This window comes from Podarcis liolepis, assembly GCF_965112155.1.
Source record: "Podarcis liolepis genome assembly, chromosome: 11".
Lineage (NCBI taxonomy): Eukaryota > Metazoa > Chordata > Lepidosauria > Squamata > Lacertidae > Podarcis > Podarcis liolepis.
This window is the reverse complement of record NC_139565.1, coordinates 35478811-35499141: the sequence shown is the minus strand read 5'-3', so window position 1 is coordinate 35499141 and position 20331 is coordinate 35478811. Positions and strand designations below refer to the sequence as shown.

Genomic DNA, 20331 nt, shown 5'->3' with positions numbered 1-20331 from the left:
CCTGCACTAGATTCTACTTAATGTATTTGAAGGTCTAAAAAGTGTCCTACAGTGGCAATAAAAAGGGGTTTTTTTGGACAATTTCAGAACACAGCAGAAAGTGTCTTGTATGAGGGGTAAAGTTGAAGGACCGCTGGACAGTTAAGTCCAGCTGAATTCGACTATGGGGCACTCATCTCCGCTTTCAGGCTGAAGGAACCAGCGTATGTCTGCAGACAGCTTTTCCAGGTCATGTGGCCAGCATGACTAAACCGCTTCAGATGCAACAGGGCACTGTGATGGAAGCCAGAGCACACAGAAATGCCATTTACCTTCCTGCTGCAGTGGTACCTATTTATCTACTTGTGCTGGTATGCTTTTGAACTGCTAGGTTGGAAGCTGGGACAGAGCAATGGGAGCTCACCCCATTGCGCAGATTCAAACTGCCAACCTTGTGATCAGCAAGCCCAAGAGGCTCAGTGGTTTTTAGACCACAGTGCCACCACATCTCTTCCACATGAGGGGTAAAGTGATATGGCTGTAATATATCTTTGACTGTACTAATGAGAGCAAAGCTGGTGACTCAAATTACAGTTTACATCAAGTTTTGTGTTAGCAGCCAAAGATCAAACACACAACACCAGATAATATCCTCTGCCTGGGATTTCTTTTTTAATCTAAAGAAGTTTATAAATGATTTTAAATAATAAATAAAAACATTCTAACACAAGACCAAAGGGCTTGCAACAGTGTAAGTCTTTAAGTAACCATGGAAAGAGATTTCGTACTCTTAAGAGTTACAAATTAGAATATTTTAAAGAAACAAATGCCTTGAACTAAATTATAGGACAGAGGATCAAGGGTATGAATGATGCACAGCTAATCCCATTTGAAACTTTGCAGCTTTATTTATTAGAAGTATTTCCCCCCACGTTCCATTAAAATACTCAAGTCCTTAGTAAACTTCAAGCTTCTGCTTTTTTAATTCCTCTGTCTGCTTACTGGAAACTGGTTCATACTTCTATAGATATCTCTACAACATTTAACTATGACCACAAAAATACATTGTTTCCCTTTTTTATAATACTGCTCTATACCGAATTCTGTTTAATTTTTGAATTGATTGTATCAAATTCATATTTTAAATTACAAACAGATGTTTTCCAAATAGCTCATTTTCCCACTTTGCACACTACTCTATAATTACACTTGCTGTAAACCCAAATAGCATGATTTAAAAATAAGCTATGTAAGGACAATGTATTGCTGCAAAATCAACTTAGGTGGGATACAATGTTCTCCCTCTGTTGAAGGGAGGGAACATTTGTATTAACTCACTGATATGAACACTAATTTTCATGACTAGAATGCAGAATTTGCATTTCCTAGTGAAAATGCCTAATTTCTTGGATCAAAAAATAGACATGCATAATTCTAGAAGAGAAAGTTTTGCTTATGTAGTGTTCTCAGAAAGACAACACTTTCAGTGTTCTTTTTTCTTTAATATTAATAAATTAAATCTGATACAAGTACCAAAACATAAACAAATTAAAGCATCCACTTTATATTAAAAACATTTCTATAAGAACTTTACAAAAGGGAGACTATTATCCACTATATGGAGTTTCATCATTCTAAATGGTCATAACCCAGTGACAAAATTCTTTATAAAAACTACAGCTCTGTATTTCATTAACAAATTTGAATGCATTTTAAGATTTACAGAATGATGTCAATCAGACTAAATAAAGAGTACCAAACCATCTCCCATTCTTTCTTGTTTTGAAGGGCCTCCTTGCATTTCCAACAGCAAGCATAAACCAGTTTAGCAACCAGTAGCGCATGTTTTGGAAACAAGTGACTAGGAGATTGAGTTCTGATGTCCTCAGTATGCTACCACCAGCCAGGTCTATTTCTTTGCTAAATCTGAATCAAAAGAGACCATGACTGTTCTGAACCAATGTAGGCTGTATGAGTATCAGTACACTGAGAAAGAATCCTGGCAGAATTAAGACTTTGCATGCGAGTAATTCTCAGGTTCAGGAGCTCTCTGGGTGGCAGAAGCAATAATGGCACACAGACTGGAGGCTCCCCAAGCTATCTTGATTTATTAGGGCCACAATCCAATGCACACAGACCTGGAAATTAAGCCTCACTAAATTCAGTGGGGCTTATGTCTAAGTATACATGCATAGAACTATGATGTAAAACCATTAAACTGTAATACAGTAGTTGACTAGTATTCAGAAAGATGTCTTCAGTGGTTTATGTAAGTATGCCCGAATAAGTAGCTAATAAACACACATACCTTTCTCTTATGAAATCTGCTAGTTCTTTTGTAGATACATGTCCATGTTTCATATTATGATAGAGAACATCAAAGCCATTGTTCCTTTCTCCCTATGATTTAAAAAAAATGGTTTAGTTTAAATTATGAATAATAGAATTAACAACAGAAGAAGTTCACTCATTAGCACCACTCCACAACCAGTTGCATAAGCACTAGAAGCAAACTCTGTGAAACAAAGTATCTGGAACTAAATCACAGTAAGACTATTAATATAATGTGGTTTATTTAGAAATGTGAAGCAACAATAGTAGGGACCACAAACAGCACCCTCATATGGGGATTACATCACTCTTGTGTAATCCACACCTTCTACTACCCTTCTCTTACACTAAAAGATAAAGCAGCAAAAAATAATTGCTCCAGTTCTAATATTTTGCATACTTATTACTTCCAACAGAGGTGTGTCCCATTCTAAAATGCTTCAAGAAGGGCTGTTTCCTTTTTAGCTATATTGAAAAGTATGCAATTACTGTCTTGTTCAACATGGTACACCAAGAGTAAAAAGGGGGCCATGGTGTTGTTCTTCCCTGCTCCAAATTAGGTAAATGTTCCTTCTGACAATAGTGACTGATGGCATTAAACCACCACATCAAACCATTGTTAAAAACTAACAATGATATAATGCGAACGTGCAACATGCCTATGCGTGCTGCTGAAAAATTGCTGCTCTGCTCCTTCCTCACTCCTTCTGTTGATACACCACCAGGAAACAAGCCTGTGTGTGGCTTGTTGTGACATCCGAACTAAGGCTTGTGTTTTGTTTCCCCCCAAATCAACCATGAACAGTAAACAAAACAAACTTTGGTTATCACTTGTAGTTTGGAGAGAAACAAACCGAAGCCCAGGTTTAGACATTATGACTCCAGTTTACTTCCTGGTGGTGCATAAGCAGGCGTGCGGGAAGAGCACAGCGAGAACTTTGAGCTGTGTACAAAAGCATGCTGCTCATTCATATTAAACCATAGTTTGTTTCTGACTATGGCTTTTAACATTTAAAAATGAATACCTGTTAAGAAAGCTTTTGTAATATATCTAGATTACAATGAATCAGTTAGGATTGCCACAAAGTAATCTCATAATGAAAACTGAGAAAAAGAATTCAGCTTGATATTTTTGTTTGCTCTTTCCATTGTAAGCCATCCCCAAATTACTCTGTTAAGGTTCTAAATGATATGTCACCCAATAATACCTGTGTTCCTGATTCAACACTTTATCACACAACAAATTCAGAAAATGCAATGCAAGGCAGGATGCTGCAAACATGGAGCTATTTGCCTTCTGCGAAGGCGTACAGCCCAATGTTCCTCATATGCCCTTTGGGGAGCATGTGTAGTACATGACCTTAAGTTCATAAAGAACCCTGTACAAACTGTTAGTGTTAATGAACAAGAATTCTTTAAGTCCAAGGCTTAAAACAGATAAATGTTTGTATTAAATTTGACTATTCTCTTTATTAACTAAGTAAAACAACTTCTAATGCTAACATGGAAATGAAAGTAGCTGTGCAAGCACTATCAAATGACCAGAGCATTTCCAAAAAACCAGTTCATAACAGGAAACACATTACAGGAACTCCTTGTTTTGTTAACTATCCTAGTGCCATATGAAAATTCTGCAGAAAAGATACAAGGCATCACCCTTGTCTATCCAAGCAGCATATTTGAACTTTAAAACTCCTGTTTAGCAGTGCAGCAACTTTTCAACAGCATTCTTGTTTCTACAATATGTAACTAAGCAAGGAATAGCTTCCTTCCATTATTCTATTGGTAAATACAGCAACTTAAGCTGCTGCAGTTTCTACATTAACATTAGCAAATCTGATAACACAGTATTTTTTTAGGTAAAAGGTAAAGGGACCCCTGACCATTAGGTCCAGTCATGACTGACTCTGGGGTTTCGGCACTCATCTCGCTTTATTGGTCGAGGGATCCAACGTACAGCTTCTGGGTCATGTGGCCAGCATGACTAAGCCGCTTCTGGCGAACCAGAGCAGCACATGGAAACGCCGTTTACCTTCCCACCGGAGCGGTATCTATTTATCTACTTGCACTTTGACATGCTTTCGAACTGCTAGGTTGGCAGGAGCAGGGAACAAGCAACGGGAGCTCACCCCATCGCGGGGATTCGAACTGCCGACATTCTGATCAGCAAGTCCTAGGCTCTGTGGTTTAACCCACAGTACCACCTGCGTCCCTAGTATTTTTATACTTGAAGTATAAACTACAAGAAGGCAGTACTGATCACTTCCTTATTTCTCTGTAAATCACCCTATCTATAAATCCTACTTCCTTGAAAACCTAAAAACATATATACAGCAAGAAATTGATAGCAAATCATTAAAATAGAAGTACATACCGTAATTTTCGCTCCATAACACGCAGTTTTTTCCTCCTAGAAAGTAAGAGGAAATGTCTGTGCGTGTTATGGAGCGAATGCCTACGGATGGCGGGGGAATCTGCTGCAGTCATGAGCAGTCCGTGGCTCGCTTTGAAACAGCAAAGCAGGTGTAAGCGGCTCCTGTCAGCGAGCCGAGCCGGGGAGGAGGGAGAGAAGCAGAGTGGGAGAGCGGGAGAGGAGAGGAGCCGCTTACACGAGTGTAAGCGGCTCCTGTCCGGTTGGCTGCTTTAAAACAACCCCGTGCTCTCTGTCCCTGCCTGCAGTTTTTTGCTGTCCGATTTTGGATTAGCCACTGTAGGGCTGTGTGTGTGTGTGTGTGTGTGTGTGCTTGAGCTATCGTTCTCCTCCTCCTGCTTCCCGTTCACTCTCCCAGCACCCCTGCGCTCTCCCAGCACCCCTGCGACTTTAGGATTGATACTCTGTGTGTGTGTGTGTGAGAGAGAGAGAGAGAGGGGGGGGGATCGTTTTCCTTCTCTTGCTTCCCGTTCACTCCCCCAGCGCCCCTGCGACTTCCAGCGCCCCTGCGACTTTAGGGCCGGTTCTCTGCGTGTGTGTGTTTTGACCTCATTGCGCTTGTTGGGGGAGAGTGTTGGTCGCAGTTTTTCTTGATTTGTCTCAGAGTGGTTACTATCGTGGTTTCCTTTGTTTGTCTTAGCGTGTTGCTTTTAATTATCTTTAAGTGTGAGTGTGAGCCTTTCGGCAGCTGCCCAGCCGGGGAGGAAGGAGAGAAGCAGAGCCTGCTTGTTTTAAAGGAGCAAAGCAGGAGAGGAGAGGAGCCTCTCCTGCATTATTAGCAACATCCTTCTCCACACACCCCACGCGTGTTCCTTCTCCCCTTAAACTCCTCTCCTGCATTATTAGCAGCATCTTCTCCACACACCCCACGTGTGCTCCTTGTCCCTTGAGTGCTTTTCCTTCCCTCCCCATTTAAAACGTGGTTACAAAGCACAGATCCACATGGATCCTCAGGATTTTTGCATTGGGCTACCCCAAACTCACCGTCAGATCACATGTCTGCGGCCACAGCATGAACCACAAAAATCATACATTCACTGTTTCGTTTAGGTAAAGGTAAAGGTACCCCTGCCCGTACAGGCCAGTCGTGTCCGACTCTAGGGTTGTGCGCCCATCTCACTTAAGAGGCCGGGGGCCAGCGCTGTCCGGAGACACTTCCGGGTCACGTGTCCAGCGTGACGAAGCTGCTCTGGCAAGCCAGCACCAGCGCAGCACACGAAAATGCCGTTTACCTTCCCGCTATAAAGCGGTACCTATTTATCTACTTGCACTTAAGGGTGCTTTCGAACTGCTAGGTGGGCAGGAGCTGGGACCGAAAGATGGGAGCTCACCCTGCCGCGGGGATTCGAACCGCCGACCATGCGATCGGCAAGCCCTAGGCGCTGAGGTTTTACCCACAGCGCCACCCACGTCCCTCTGTTTCGTTTAGAATATTTTTTTCTTGTTTTTCTCCTCTAAAAACTACGTGCGTGTTATGGTCAGGTGCGTGTTATAGAGCGAAAAATACGGTGAGTTGTTAATGAAGAGTACACATCCTATCTGTCAAACTGCAAATGCTTGAGTGAATAAAAATGTTTTCAACTGGAGTCTCAAACACAACAAAGTAAGAGACAGCAGCACCTTTAAGGGGTGATCATGCCAGGGTCTGGAGCCTACCATAGAGAACACCCTTCTAGATACCCCCTCTTATTCCTTTAAAAAAATTGGTGTTTCATAGGTTGCTTTTCAGTTCTCAGGGGTGGAAACATGGGGAAAGTTACCAGTTTTTGATAGCTGCTCAGCAATTTCACATTTGATTTCTTTCAGAACACGTGGGTGGGTTCCATTCAGACCTGACAATTTGTCGGTGTTTATTTTGTCTATTAGGCCAAGAACTTCATCTCTTGTTCCTTCCTTCCTGCAAAAGTTCAGGCACTGGGATCTGCCCTACAGATGCAAAGAATTTAGCTTCTCTGCAAACTTATCCTCCTTTAACACATCTTTGACTCGCTTGACATCCAAGGGTGCAACTGCTTCCCTAATAGTTTCCAATAGTTATTAATGGATTTAAAGAACTTCTTGGACTTAAGGCTTTTAGCAATGTGTTCCTCCAATTCTTTTTTCTTTTTTTAGTATCCTTTACTATATGCTTGCACATTTTTCGGCCTAAGTTAGTGTTGCATTTTATCCTCTTTATCAGGACAAGACTTCCATTTTTTGACGGACACCTTCTTGCTAGTAATACTTTCTTTTCTTTGACTCTGCTTGTTAAGAGTGCCAGCATTTTCTTGGCCCTCATGCTTCCTTTCCTGATCTGCAGTATACACTCCAGCTGAGCGTCTAACATTGCGTTTTTAAAGAACTCCCAAGCATTTTTGAGTGTTTTTGCCCACTTGACTTTGCCTTTCAGCTTCCTTTTTACAAATGTCCTCATTTTGGGGAAGTATCCTCTTTTAAAATCAAATGTGACTGTTCTGGGCTTTCTTTAAAATTGGCTATCTACATGTATGTTTAATTTAACAGAACTATGACCAGTGCTCCCAACTGACTTGTCAACACTTACACATCATACTGGGTCCTGGAAACCACTTAAGATTAAGTTCAGGGTTGCTGCCCCTCTAGTCAGTTACATGACCAACTGTTCTAGGACACAGCCATTTAGGGTATCCAGAAATGTTACCTTTCTGTCATGGAACATACATGACAGAAGTGGGGGAAGTTTAAGTTACCCATTACAACATTTACTCTTTTCAATGCTTCATTTGCATTTGAATTTCATTCTTCATCTCTAGACCACTCTGAGCATTTTGATCATGGGGACATAGCATGTCCACCAGATTAAATTACTCTTAGGACCCACAACTTCTCCCAGAATATTCCCTAGTGGCTACCAATAGCTACTTGCCACAATGGCAAGTACCTATGTTGTTAAAGGCAGCATGCCTCTGAATACCAATTGCTGGGGATCACAGGAGAGAAGAATGCTGTTGCACTAAAGTCCTGCTTTCAGGTTTCTCATAGGCATACACCTGGCCACTGAATGAACAGGATGGAATTGTCAGCAAGGCAAGTGAGGAATTTGTTGGACCTTATATTCTTGGCATATTTTGAGTTCCAACATATATCAGGGAAGTTGAAGTCTCCCATAACTATTCTCTCTTTCCTTCTTGAATGATTGGTAAACCACTCTAGTAAGTCATCATCCAAGTCTTCAGTCTGGCTTGGAAGTCCATATATTTTTACCTATAGACTCTCAATCTGCCTTCCATGTTCCAAGTCATGGAACTTTTTTACAAGCATACAGATTATTTACATATAATGGTACTCCACCTCCCTTCCGGTTTGATATATTATTTTAGAGCAGGTTGGACCCCGCAATTTCGATATTCCAGTCAAGAGTTTCATCCCACCAGGTTTCTGTAATGCCTATTAGATCATATTTGCCATTCTGTATTAAGAGCTCAAATTGGGCTTGCTTGTTTGCCATACTCTGTCCATTGGTATAAAATATTTACAAGCATTTCCAAGATTGAACATATTTAGTATTTAAACCACACTTAGTGCACTTTAATTATTTGCTTGCTTAATCAAATATTAAAATTACAGAAGTATACAAATTATAGCCAGGTTTAGAAGCCATGCATTACTATCTAGTAACCAGCTGTGACGTCCAGTCCTGCCATGATACACATTATATGCATTTATCAATATACATATTGTATAATGATGTAACTTGAGTTTTATGTATACTTAATTCCTCCACCACAACCACTTTCAACCTGAAATTTGCTCTACAGGTTTTTTCTTCTCCTTTCATATTTTTAACTGCCCCGGGTTTACATGTGGTATTCAACTAGGTTTTACTCAGAAGAAACCCACTGAAATTAATGGACCTAACTTAGTTATATATAATAATTTCAGTGGATCTTTTCCAAGTAAAACTCAGTTGAATACTACCCTATGTTTTATATCACTTTAGTTACAAAATAGTTACATTGCTGTTTCCTGGTAGAACCACAAAATACAGGGAACGAGCAGAATTTGGCTAATAAAATTATTTGAATTTTCTAAGACTATTTATTCACAAAAATGAAGAACTACTAGTTTTTCATGAAAGTGTTCATGTGGAATCTTAAAAGGCTAAACTCATTTGCCATCTACTCAAAACAAGCCAGGATATGAACCCAGAGAATGCCTTATATCTTAGCTTGCTTTGAAGCTATTAACCAGAGTTTCTGAATTTGCACACAATTGAACGTTATGGATAAGAGTTAAATGCTAGGTGTTTGCATAAAGAAAGGAGAGAAATGGCTGCAAAGAGGCTGAATGGTAGGCATGTCATGGCTTAGTAAACTCAAATTATTGGCTTTCTGTTATATGCAAATGCAATGATTTATGTAATGAATTCCAAGACAGCAATGTTATGCATAACTATCTGGGAGTAAGCGCCACTGAACCCCATGGTACTTCCTTTGAGTAAAACAGCATTGATTCAAACACACTGAACATTTGTTTAACAAAGTTTGAGTCAGCCAAATACCACCTTTTGATTTTAATCAGAAATGAAAATATTATGAAAACATTTTACTATTTAAAGTGCTAGGCCAAAACAGGAAGCACATCAAAGAAAAAGAGAAGTATCCGGGTTCTACTTGATTATTTTCTTCGCTGTTCCCTACCCTATTTCCATGTCTTTATTTTTGGTATGTACTAATTTGAATTGCAAGTTGACTACTTTGAATGTGAAAACTGGGTTACCTGGTTTACATGTCATGCTAAACCATTGTTTAGCATGACATGCACAAGCAGAAAGAAGCCGCAGCAATACTTGGGCTCAGGTACTCTCTCTTTCTTCTTCTCTGGCATAGCCAAGAGGCATCTGAATATTCCACTTTTCATTACCTACAGCTTGCCATGTGGTCCAAACCTAGATTTGTATTTAACCTTAAATTATGGTGAAACTGAACAAAGCAATTTCAGAAATAATGATTTGAAGTTGGCTTGTTTTAAACCAGGGGTGCAAGGATCCCTGGCCCATGGGCTGGATGCAGAACATAGTCTTCAACAGGGAGCACCCAGAGGGAAAAGGCTTTTGATATTGTCTGATGTTGCTGTGCAACTACAGCACCTTCCGCTGCAAAAAAATCTGGAGCAAGAAAATCAGAGCAGAGAAGAAAGTGTGTTCTCTCTGTGTGTGATAAAGGTGTGTAGTTCTATGTGACACATGAATTTTTGAGTCTGACCCTGTCCCTTACTGGAATGTAGCCTACTACTTTGCAACAGGATGTTTGCCCCATTTCAAAAACGTTCCCCATTTTAAACTAACCACAATGACAAAGCAAACTCTAATTACCAAAAAAGCAAAATCTTCTGTACTCCCAGCTGTGTGGGAGAACCTGAATCTCTGTTGGACTGAATCCTCCACGAAGCGGTGTCGCCCACCCCTAACTCAAGACAGCCACTCCAGGAGGATGCCATGGTTGATGGTATCAAAAGCCGTTAAAAGGTCAAGGAGAATTAACAAGGACAGATTTTCCCATCTCTCTCCTGACAAAGGTCATCCTACAGGGTGACCAAAGTAGTTTCTGTGCCAAAACAGGGCCTAAACAATGACTGAAATAGATCTAGAAAATCTGTTTCCTTCAAGAGCACCTGGATGTGGTCCACAACCACCAGTTCAAGTACCTTACCCTATAAGGGTAGATTAGCAACCGGCTGATGGTTACTTTCTGAATCCAAGGAGGGTTTCCTGAGGAGTGGCTTTGGCACTGCGTCCTTCAAGTAAGCGGAGACCACCCCCTCCTGGTACAGTCAGCTGTCCCTTCCCTACTAGTTATTATCAGCTAAGAGGAGAAAGGGTCCAGAGTGCAAATGATCGCTGTGACCGATCCAAGCCTTACTAACTGAATCTCATCCAAAACAGTGCTCTGGACATCCCTTGAGATTCATCTGCTGTAACAGCAGAGTTAAGATCCAGGTGGATTGAAGCAATTTTATTCTCAAAATGCTTTGCAAGCAAGTCACAGCGAGCTACCATTGGTTCTACCACCTCCTTCAAGCCAGACTGTAAGAGGCCCCACACAGTCCAGAAAAGCTCTGCTGGATGGCAAGAAGAGAATGCAATGGAGGCAGCTAAGTATGCCTTCTTTGCTGCCTTCACTGTGACATGGCCAGTGATTGCAAAAAGGTTACTAACCTAATGAGAGAATCAAGCTTCACCCTCCATTCCCTCTACTTTGTTTTTAAGCTGTAATTCCTGTTTACTGCAACAGATTAGCATAAATAAGTAAACCTTTCCTCCTACAGAGAGATTGGCTCAGTTTCCTGTATTTCCATACCTTTTTGAATTTGATCTAATCACCACAAACAGAAGCAAAACTTAAAAGCCTCCCTGAGCCTAGTCATTATCACCTCAATCACTTTCCAGAGCAAGGAAGACTAGTCACCATAATTAAGCTGAAGAGTAGATTTGCTGGAGCCTGTTATGTTCAACTACCTTTCTCGATAAGAAAACTTCGGAAAATCCATACAGCTAATAAGATGACATACTTTCAGTTTTGTTTTCTGACAATAATAATATAAACACACAAAATCAGATATAACCAATTTAGGGTAGTGGAAAGGTTTCTGAAAACCCTCTTTACAACTTATAGGGCAGAAGGCACAGAAATGAGAAAATACCAGAGTAACTAATTTTATTGCTTGAAGATGGAACTTTCAAGTTCATGCTAGGTTCTCAGACAGTGTGCGGCTCAAACAAGGAGTCCTGTAAGATAGGACCAATTCCCTGCTTTCTGTACCACCAGAATATGTCTTCTGTATCTATAGCACTGTACCTATCTTCTCTAGCTACTACAGGAACTACTGTCTTTTCTGACTCTTTTCCTTGGAAGGAGCAATTATGCTAAATTCCTCAATTTCTGCATTTTCTGTTAGTAGTTCTCAACACTCACCTGGGGAACTTTGTTAGCTGTGGGAATTTATTGGTTCAATGGCTGAGAGTTTCAATTGCAAAAGAGAAAAGGAAAATGGAAGGTAGGGAAAATTGGCTCATACAAGTGACTACCAGTTTATACTGAGCATTCTGTAGCAAGAGGGTATTAGGATCATGGAGTGATTGTCACAGGTTTGACAACAGTAATGTACCATAGAAAGTTTTGCAAAGTGGGAAAACTGAAGGAAGTTTTCCAATGCTTAATTTTTCTGTAAAAAATGTCCCATTAAAATTTTGTTTCATAAAAGTAGTAATAATTAGTGGATACCAATACGATTACAGGCTGGAAGCTTGGCAGTTTCAGAGTTGTAATTAATGTTTCTCAGGAAGTGTTAAAGAATGTACTTCTATATATTTTCCTGATTTGTCATTGGGGATAAAATAAAACTGCAAATACACATGAATGTTACCTGATTGCCTGTGCAGGTCAAGTAAAAAAATGAAGCTAAAATTCTTATTTCATCTCAGACTGCATAATATAAAAGAAGTTCATGCCACAGTCTTTACATTTTTGCAAGTACTTAAAAACAATTTACACATAAAGCTTTGAATGTGTTGGACTAGAACATTTAATAGTGCAATCCTACACATTTCTATTCAGAAGTAAGTCACAAATTCACAGGCAATATTTCACTGCTTAGATTAGCCTTCTCCAACCCAATGCCCTTCAGCTGTTTGGGACTACAACTCCAATCAGCCCCAACAAGCACTGTAAGCATTCTAGTCTAAAACATCTGGAAGTTGAAGGCTGGTTCCATACTCCATGGCATGAGCCATATTATACTGACTACTAGCATCCAAGGGCTAAACAAGTCAATAATTTCTCTTCAGTAAATGCATATATAAACTTCAAAGAATCTGAATAGGCCTTGAAAACACCAACTTAAGTTATCAAATATTGCAAACACTGAACAACCATAAGGTTTCACATGATAGACAGTCATACTAAGCCACATCCTCCATTCTATTTTCATAAAATTTGCAGTAAGTGTCCTCTAAAATCACCTGGATGAAACCACCCACTCCAGGACCAAAATCTTCAAAATTGCAAACTGGAAACTGGGAGGTAAGTACACTATTTGTTGGGCTCAAATACAGCTTCTTTACCAGAGTGGCTGAGGAAACCCAGCCAGATGGGTGGGGTAGAAATAATAAATTATTATTATTATACCACTCCCTCCTTAACAACTTGGGAACTAATCCTTCAGAGTTGTCCACATGACCAACCCAGTTCTAGCTGATTTGAGCTGTCAGGATGGGAAAGACCCTATAGAACACATATGTCTCAGCCTTCCAAGCAACTTGTCCACATACTCATGCAATACAAGCTTAAAAGGATCCATAACAACCTGACTAAACAATGTCCAAGCCCCATCCCTCTCAGAAGCCAGTGCGGATACAAGCAATTTTATCCGAAAACTGTCTAGTCATTTGGTCACAGCAAGCTTTTTGAGTGTTCCACTATCTGATCTCCTGATCCTATATGAAGATGGCTATTCCTCTTCTCCTGTACTTAAAAATGTAGTGTACTAATAGGCTGTTACAGGGAAACAACAGCAACTGTCAAAAGGTCTTAAAGCACCAAACCAGATGTGAGTTTACAGTACCACAAATGATCAGTTATAAATAATAGATAGGTAGCCGTGTTGGTCTGCCATAGTCAAAATAAAAAAATTCCTTCCAGTAGCACCTTAAAGACCAACTAAGTTAGTTCTTGGTATGAGCTTTCGTGTGCATGCACACTTCTTCAGATCTGAAGATCTGAAGGTATCTGAAGAAGTGTGCATGCACACGAAAGCTCATACCAAGAACTAACTTAGTTGGTCTTTAAGGTGCTACTGGAAGGAATTTTTTTATTTTGAGTTATAAATAAGTTAGCCTGTAATGGGGCAGGGAACTTAAACTAAAAAGCAAAGTACCTCTCTATATAAACATGAACCCACTTTTAGAAGTCTCAGTGCTTAACAGTGCCTTACTACTTTCAGCCTATAAAACTAGAAGAATTATGAATTAAAATACCTCTTCCAATGGAACAATAATTGCATGTTCATTGTATATGTTCATTATATCTGCACTGCAAATAAGCCCACAAAAGTTACTAGCCTACAAAAATATTTACTAGTCTGCTGGAGCTGGCAGAGTAAGACTAGAGAGCTTTATCCCTTATCCAGTATGTCCAGAAGAAAGCAGCCTAAATAGTGAAGAATCTGGAAACCAAGAGCTATCAGAAATGGTGGAAAGAGAGGGGTGTACTCAGCACCGAGAAGAGAAGATCAAAAAGTAACATTATAACTGCCTTCAATTATCTAAAGAGTTGCAATGTGGAAGATGGAGCAGACTTGTTCACTGTTACTCCAGAAGGCAGTACTAGACGCAGTGAGTGGAAATTGCAAGGAAGCAGATTTTGATTAAACATGCAGAGAAACCTCCTAACAGCAAGAGATGTTCAACATTAGAATAGCCTGTCTTGGCAAGCTCTTCTTTGCTCGATGGCTGGATGGTTTTCTCTCTCATGGATGCTTTTGAGCAGTGGGCTAGACTTAGCAATGAACATATCAACCTTTTTTCTTTTCGTGCCAGTGTTGATGTGCTCAAGTCAGGGCTTTCTTTGCAGTTTTTTTAAAGGTCCCTTTCCAATTTATGAATTGTATTATATAATTTGGTATTTGGATTTTGCCTTAACTAGTTTATATACACACGGCACCTATACACTGTAAGCAAACAGCAAAAATCAACCAAGTCACACAATCTACGTGCATTGGGATTTGCTGCCCATTAAATCCACATCACAGTCTGGCATATTTCCTTCATTGTATTAGGAATGATGTATTGGTTGGGCTGATAGCGGGTTACCTACGTAAAAACAAGAATCACTAAAAACAAAACTAAAAGCTATAATTAAAAAACAATTAAACATTAATAGAAGTAAAACTATATACACATATAAAATCTGTTTAAAACATACAAATAATTACAATAAAAACAGCACAGCACCAGCCCTTTCATCAAAAGCAGTCAATTCCCAAAAACTTGTTGGAACAAGAATGTCTTTACCTGCCAGCAGAAGGACAAGGAGAAAGCCAGTGTAGTTTCTCCAGGGAGGAAGTTTCAGAGTAATGCATATATATCTCAAAGACATATAATAGTCCAAAGTATCAGACCTGACATATTTTATTATGAAAAGTAATTAACAGAATAGTTGCAGTCAGTTCTGCAAATTTTGGGATTATTTATATTAGCCCTGTTACCTTCTACCCTCATTGACAAATCAAGTGTCAGAGTGAGTGAAAAATTATATACATTGTATGCATTTCAGGCAAAGTCACTGGGGATAACAGTTAATTATAACTTTGAAACCATTTCATAGAATAGAATTGTAGAGTTGGAAGGGGCCCCAAGGGTCATCTAGTCCAACTCCCTGCAATGCAGGAATGTTCTATCATTGTTCCATCACTAATGAGTTTCAAAAACAAGAGGGACCTGCAGCACAATGTTGCAGTATATTCAGAGAACCCAGAATAGGAGCCTTTAAATGCTTTTCAGGCCTTGGGGCAAAGTGAATTTCAGGAGTTTCTGTCCCTGCTGGCCTTCTACAGCTGTGTTACATAGCACTAGAGAGTTGCCAGTGTCAAACTAAATACTCTCTTAGCTATGAAGTGGAGGAGGGCACTCAGCTGAGGAGGTGGGTGCTGAATAGGTCAATTCCCGCTCCTCCTCTGCCCTTCATTTGCTTTTTGCTTTCTTTTACAACTGACAGGAAATATTGTATTCTAGTGATTAGATCAGCTTTTCTCAACCTTAGGTCCCCTCATGTTGCTGGACTACAACTCCCATCATTTCTAGCTAGCAGGGTCAGTAGTCAGGGATGCTGGGAGTTGTAGTCCAAAAACAACTGCGGACCCAAGGTTGAGAAAGGCTGTGTTGGACTAGGACTTGGAAAAGCAGAGCTCAAAACCACACTCAGCCATGAAGCTCACCTTAGGCCAGCCACTCTCTCTAAGCCTAACTGACTTTACAGTGTTGTTGTGAGCATAAATGGACTGGGAGAGAACCATGTATTGCAGCTTGAGCTCCTTGGGGGAAAGGTGAGCTCTAAATATTATAGCTGACTAAGTAAAATGGAAATTCCATATCTTAAACTGTTCTCAGACATAGACTTGACTGATAGATTCACAGTCTACCAATTTATTTATTTAGATCCTCCCCCACCCATCTCTTTGTAGGCTAAACTCTTACCAATGTTCTGTAAATTCCCAGGTTCTAGTTAGCAGTTTTACTTTTCTTTTCATTAATAAATTTATAGAATTCTGTATATCTAGGGCACTCCTCAAGGAAGCAGAAAAAACTAGCTTATTTTGGGGTGGCTCCACTAATAAGCACTCAACCACTTGGTGTACCCTAGAGTTTGGAGCAGAGTTTCTGTTTTTAGAAATGTTTCTAGGGAAAATATAGTGAAGGTAGATTTCATCTATAAGAAACAAATATTTTCACTCAACATCATGGCCACAATACCTCATACAGAATGCTTTTCTATGGAGTCAGTTCAAACGTTCCGTTACAAAGTAGTATTCATGATCTACTTTTAAATAGGCCTTTAGTCTCATCAAAATTAGAAACATTCATTTGCCAGTGTTTTTCCCTTGAAATTGACACCAGTTAAACCTGGATTCAGTTAAACCATTATTTGTTAAACCTAATAATTAAGTTATTAGCATTATCTGTTCCTGACACCAAGAAGGTAACTGTTCCTGACACCAAGAAGGTATGTAGGTTTTCAGCAATGGCAGTATATTCTTCTCCAGCAATGGCCAACAATTACCACATATTTCACACTCTTAAAAAACAACCAGTCATCACCACCACCCAACTGTAAAATACAGGAACAGAAAATACAGGCAATAAGTATGAGGAAACAATAGGCTATATATTCTGACTTTTATATCATAAAAGGACTAGATCATGGACATAATGAACGTACAGATATATGCAGAACTGCCACCCCAAATATACTACCAATATCTGTAACAGATACTTCCTTGAAAAGATGTCATTTGAAATACATTCAGCCATATATAAACATTTATAAAGCCATAATCAACATTTCAGTTGATTCTGAAACAGTTGATCACATTTCTTGTCTCAAAATGCCCCAAGATATCTAAGGTTGAAATCCTGCACACACTTACCACAGTGTACACCACAATGAATTCAGATGGACTTTCTCTTGAGTAAGCATGTAAGGATTCTGTAACTTCTGCTGCAAATCCATACATGTCTACTCAGAAGTAAGTCCCATAAAGATAAATGGCAGACAGCAACCACAACTGGGTACCAATTCACAAAATTCCTAAGCAGCAATTCACTGGGACTCTGAGCTTTCAGAGAAAGGAAATCAAAGCTGAATGAGCATTCTTAGAAACTTTAGATGGACAAAAATTTTGTGACACTTTTAAGATAGCAGATATTCCAAGGCAACATCTAATTATTTTATTAGTAACCTATCCATGCTATTTAAATCATTACATGAAACTACTAGCTTGCTGTTCTTCTGAATCATGAAGTGCAGAAGAGGCAGAGAAAAAGAGCACAAGCTGTATGTTCTTGTATACAGTTTCATTCCTGGAAAGCACAGGTACACTAACACAGTGTCTCTGAAAGAAAGCACGTATAAAGGATATTTTTTAAAAAACCCAAACCAGGTTTGCTCTGTAGTTAGGTGATTATGTTGATTCTACTACATACTGTTAAAAACCTCTAACCACTTAACTCAAAAGTCATGTAATAAGCACATAAAAATTCAATGTCCAGACAGTGACTTGAGGTTCCTATCATTACTTCATCTCTTTGGTTCCTTTGCTAAGAAGTTTTATATATAATGGATTATTATAGTCATAAATAAAGACCTCGTCTTGCTTTTTTTTTAAAAAAAACAACACAAACATAAACAAGACCTTAAAAAAAAGCAGCACTACAATGGAGTAGTTTCGGATTCCACAAGACACTGAAGATTCACCAGCGGCATTTAGTAGAAGAGTCAAGGGAGGGAGGATCCCGAGTAAACTTCCACTGAGTGAAGAAGCCTCAGTTTCTAGGGTTTTGTCAGCGAGAGTGAATAAGAGGAAAAGTAAACAACCTCACCCAGCAGCCTGGCCCCGTCCCGCCGCCGCCGCCGCCTCGAGAGACGCTCCTCGGGGACAGGAGGGCACATTTTAAGCCGCCACCCCCCCCCCAGTCACCCTCCTCTCGGGGCAAAGCAACAGGTGCCCTGGACTTCCTTCCCACCCAGGGAAAGAGAGAGCCGGGGAAGGCAGGCACCCTCAGCACAGGAGCCACACAAGGGCACTGGCCTGGGATAAGCCCCCGCCACACAAGCCAGTCGTCCCCTCATGCCGGCCTCGCTCGCTCGCTCGCCCCCCCCACCCCCCGCTGGCACTGGCCCCGGAGCGGCCCGTGAGGTAAAAGCCGAGGCCGCCGCACTTCGCAGCGCCCCCCGTATCCCAACCCGTCGCCACGGCAGGCCCGAACCCTGCCCCGAAGGTGGCGCAAGAGCCGGGAAGGAGAAGAGGCAGAGGCGCCGCTGCCGCCGGGCTCCGGGTCGCCTCTTTTCCCTCCCCGCGCTTCTTTTCCATTGTGCGTGACACGGTCCGGCCCCTGAGGAAAGGAGAGCGGGGGGGGGGGAGGGAAGGGAAGCCAAAAAAACCCACAGCTCCTCACCCAGAAACTCTCCACAAAGTACGCCATGACCATCTCGCTGACTCGGCCCGGCCCCGTCCGACACAGCCACCGGGAAATGGGGGTGGGGAGAAAGAGGGAACCGCCGCGCGCCGCCCTTCCCTTCACGGCACAACAACTCCTCCTCCTCCTCTAACTCTGTCCCCTCTCCTTCGCCCTCTGTCCACAGAGGCGAGCTCAGCCAGCCAGCTCCAAGGGGCGCATGCGCCAGGTTGCCGGCCAAGGCGCGCGCACCGCGGCTCGGCACAACACGGGCGGCGCAGGAACGGCCGACTTCCCTGGCGAAGGGAGTGAGCAGGCGCGGAGAGGCGGATGTGCAGGATTCGAGAGGGGCGGGGCGCAGGAGCGAGCGAGGGAGGGAGGGAGGCCCAGCTTATGGGGCAGCGGCCGGCGCCGAGGCTCGGAGGGTGGGTGGGCGAGTCGAGGAATGCTGTGCGTCTGAAGGGGGGGCGGTGTAGAAGCGGGGTACCCCCCCTCCCACCGCACCCAGGGATATCTTAATGTAAGACGCCCTGGGGAGCCTTCCGGATGGAAAGGCATCAACAACGCAGGTTTTAAGGAGGCGACTTTTTCCAACAGGTGTGGAGGGAAGCCGCGGGGGGGGGGGGAATAAAACAACAGAGGAGGCTGAGCCACAGGTCAGAGTTCAAGCAGTTCTGGTCCACGCTGAGGCTTTTTTGGTTGGCTTCGGCAGTGGTGTGATGGTAGAGAAGACCCCCAAGCCCACCTGTTGCTGCTCAAGCATCATGTTCTTACACTGGCCCATCATCAGTGGTCCATGGGAAGGACACAAGCAGAGCATGACATGTTCCCTGCCCACTTGCCATTCCCACAAAGGCTGGGGACATAGTAAAAAGGGACCCCTGACCATTAGGTCCAGTCGTGACCGACTGTGGGGTTGCAGCACTCATCTCGCTTTATTGGCCGAGGGAGCCGGTGTACAGCTTCCAGGTCATGTGGCCAACATGACTAAGCCGCTTCTGGCGAACCAGAGCAGCGCACAGAAATGCCATTTACCTTCCTGCCTGAGCGATACCTATTTATCTACTTGCACTTTGACGTGCTTTCAAACTGCTAGATTGGCAGGAGCAGGGACCGAGCAACGGGAGCTCACCCCGTCAAGAGGATTCGAACCTCTGACCTTCTGATTGGCAAGTCCTAGGCTCTGTGGTTTAACCCACAGCACCACCCACGTCCCTGGCTGGGGACATACCATACATTTAAAGCACATCTGCTGCTGGCTGCCAAGAGTTGTGGGAACTGCAGTTTCCCCCTTTCAGAGCTACTATTCCCAGCACCCTTAAACAAGGGCTCCCTGGATCTGGGTTGTGGGTGGGTGTGCTTTAAATGGAATGTGCACCAGCCAAATCCATATAACAACAAATAACACTATATCACAGCAAGCATTTTTTGACTAACTGTGGCAGTGCCAAGCCAGTTCTTTTCCTCAGCCCTGCTCCCACTTTGCATACACTGAAGAGGACTGGAGGCTGAGATGGTTGCTTGCTATTTTTTGTCATTTTAGTGGGTCATAATAAATAATTGCTTTCGATGGCAGTTGAACCCCTAGCCAAGTATGTTAATCTAATCAACCACTTACGGGCTGGTTAGCTTAAAGTCTGTTCCATACAAACTAGTAGAAAGCATTGTTAAAGACAAAGTTGCCATGCATATAGAAGAACAAGTCTTGCTGAAGGAGAATCAGCATGGCTTCCGAAAGGGTAAATCCTATTACACTATTTAGGTGTCAACAAGCTCCTTGGGGAGTAAGGGCAGGATATTAATAGAATAAATAAATAAAATAGATGTGGATGCTCCAACCAACAATGCTGAGAGTAAGAGAAAACATGATAGAGGTGTATAAGATTATGTATGGTGTGTGGGG

General features: G+C 41.8%; 1 protein-coding gene across 2 annotated transcripts in view; it reads right to left on the bottom strand.

The window, feature by feature from the left end:
* The window catches only part of FCHO2 (FCH and mu domain containing endocytic adaptor 2), a 63842-nt gene extending 45116 nt beyond the window's left edge, over positions 1-18726 (bottom strand). For both annotated transcript variants that reach the window (XM_083465244.1, XM_083465243.1), the window contains exons 1-2: positions 18429-18726; positions 2288-2379 (exon numbers count right to left, since the gene is read on the bottom strand). In XM_083465244.1, the coding sequence (XP_083321370.1) occupies positions 2288-2379; positions 18429-18461 (125 nt within the window). In that variant the 5' untranslated portion in view covers positions 18462-18726. The remainder of the gene's footprint in view (positions 1-2287; positions 2380-18428) is intronic.
* Positions 18727-20331: the final 1605 nt, after the last annotated feature.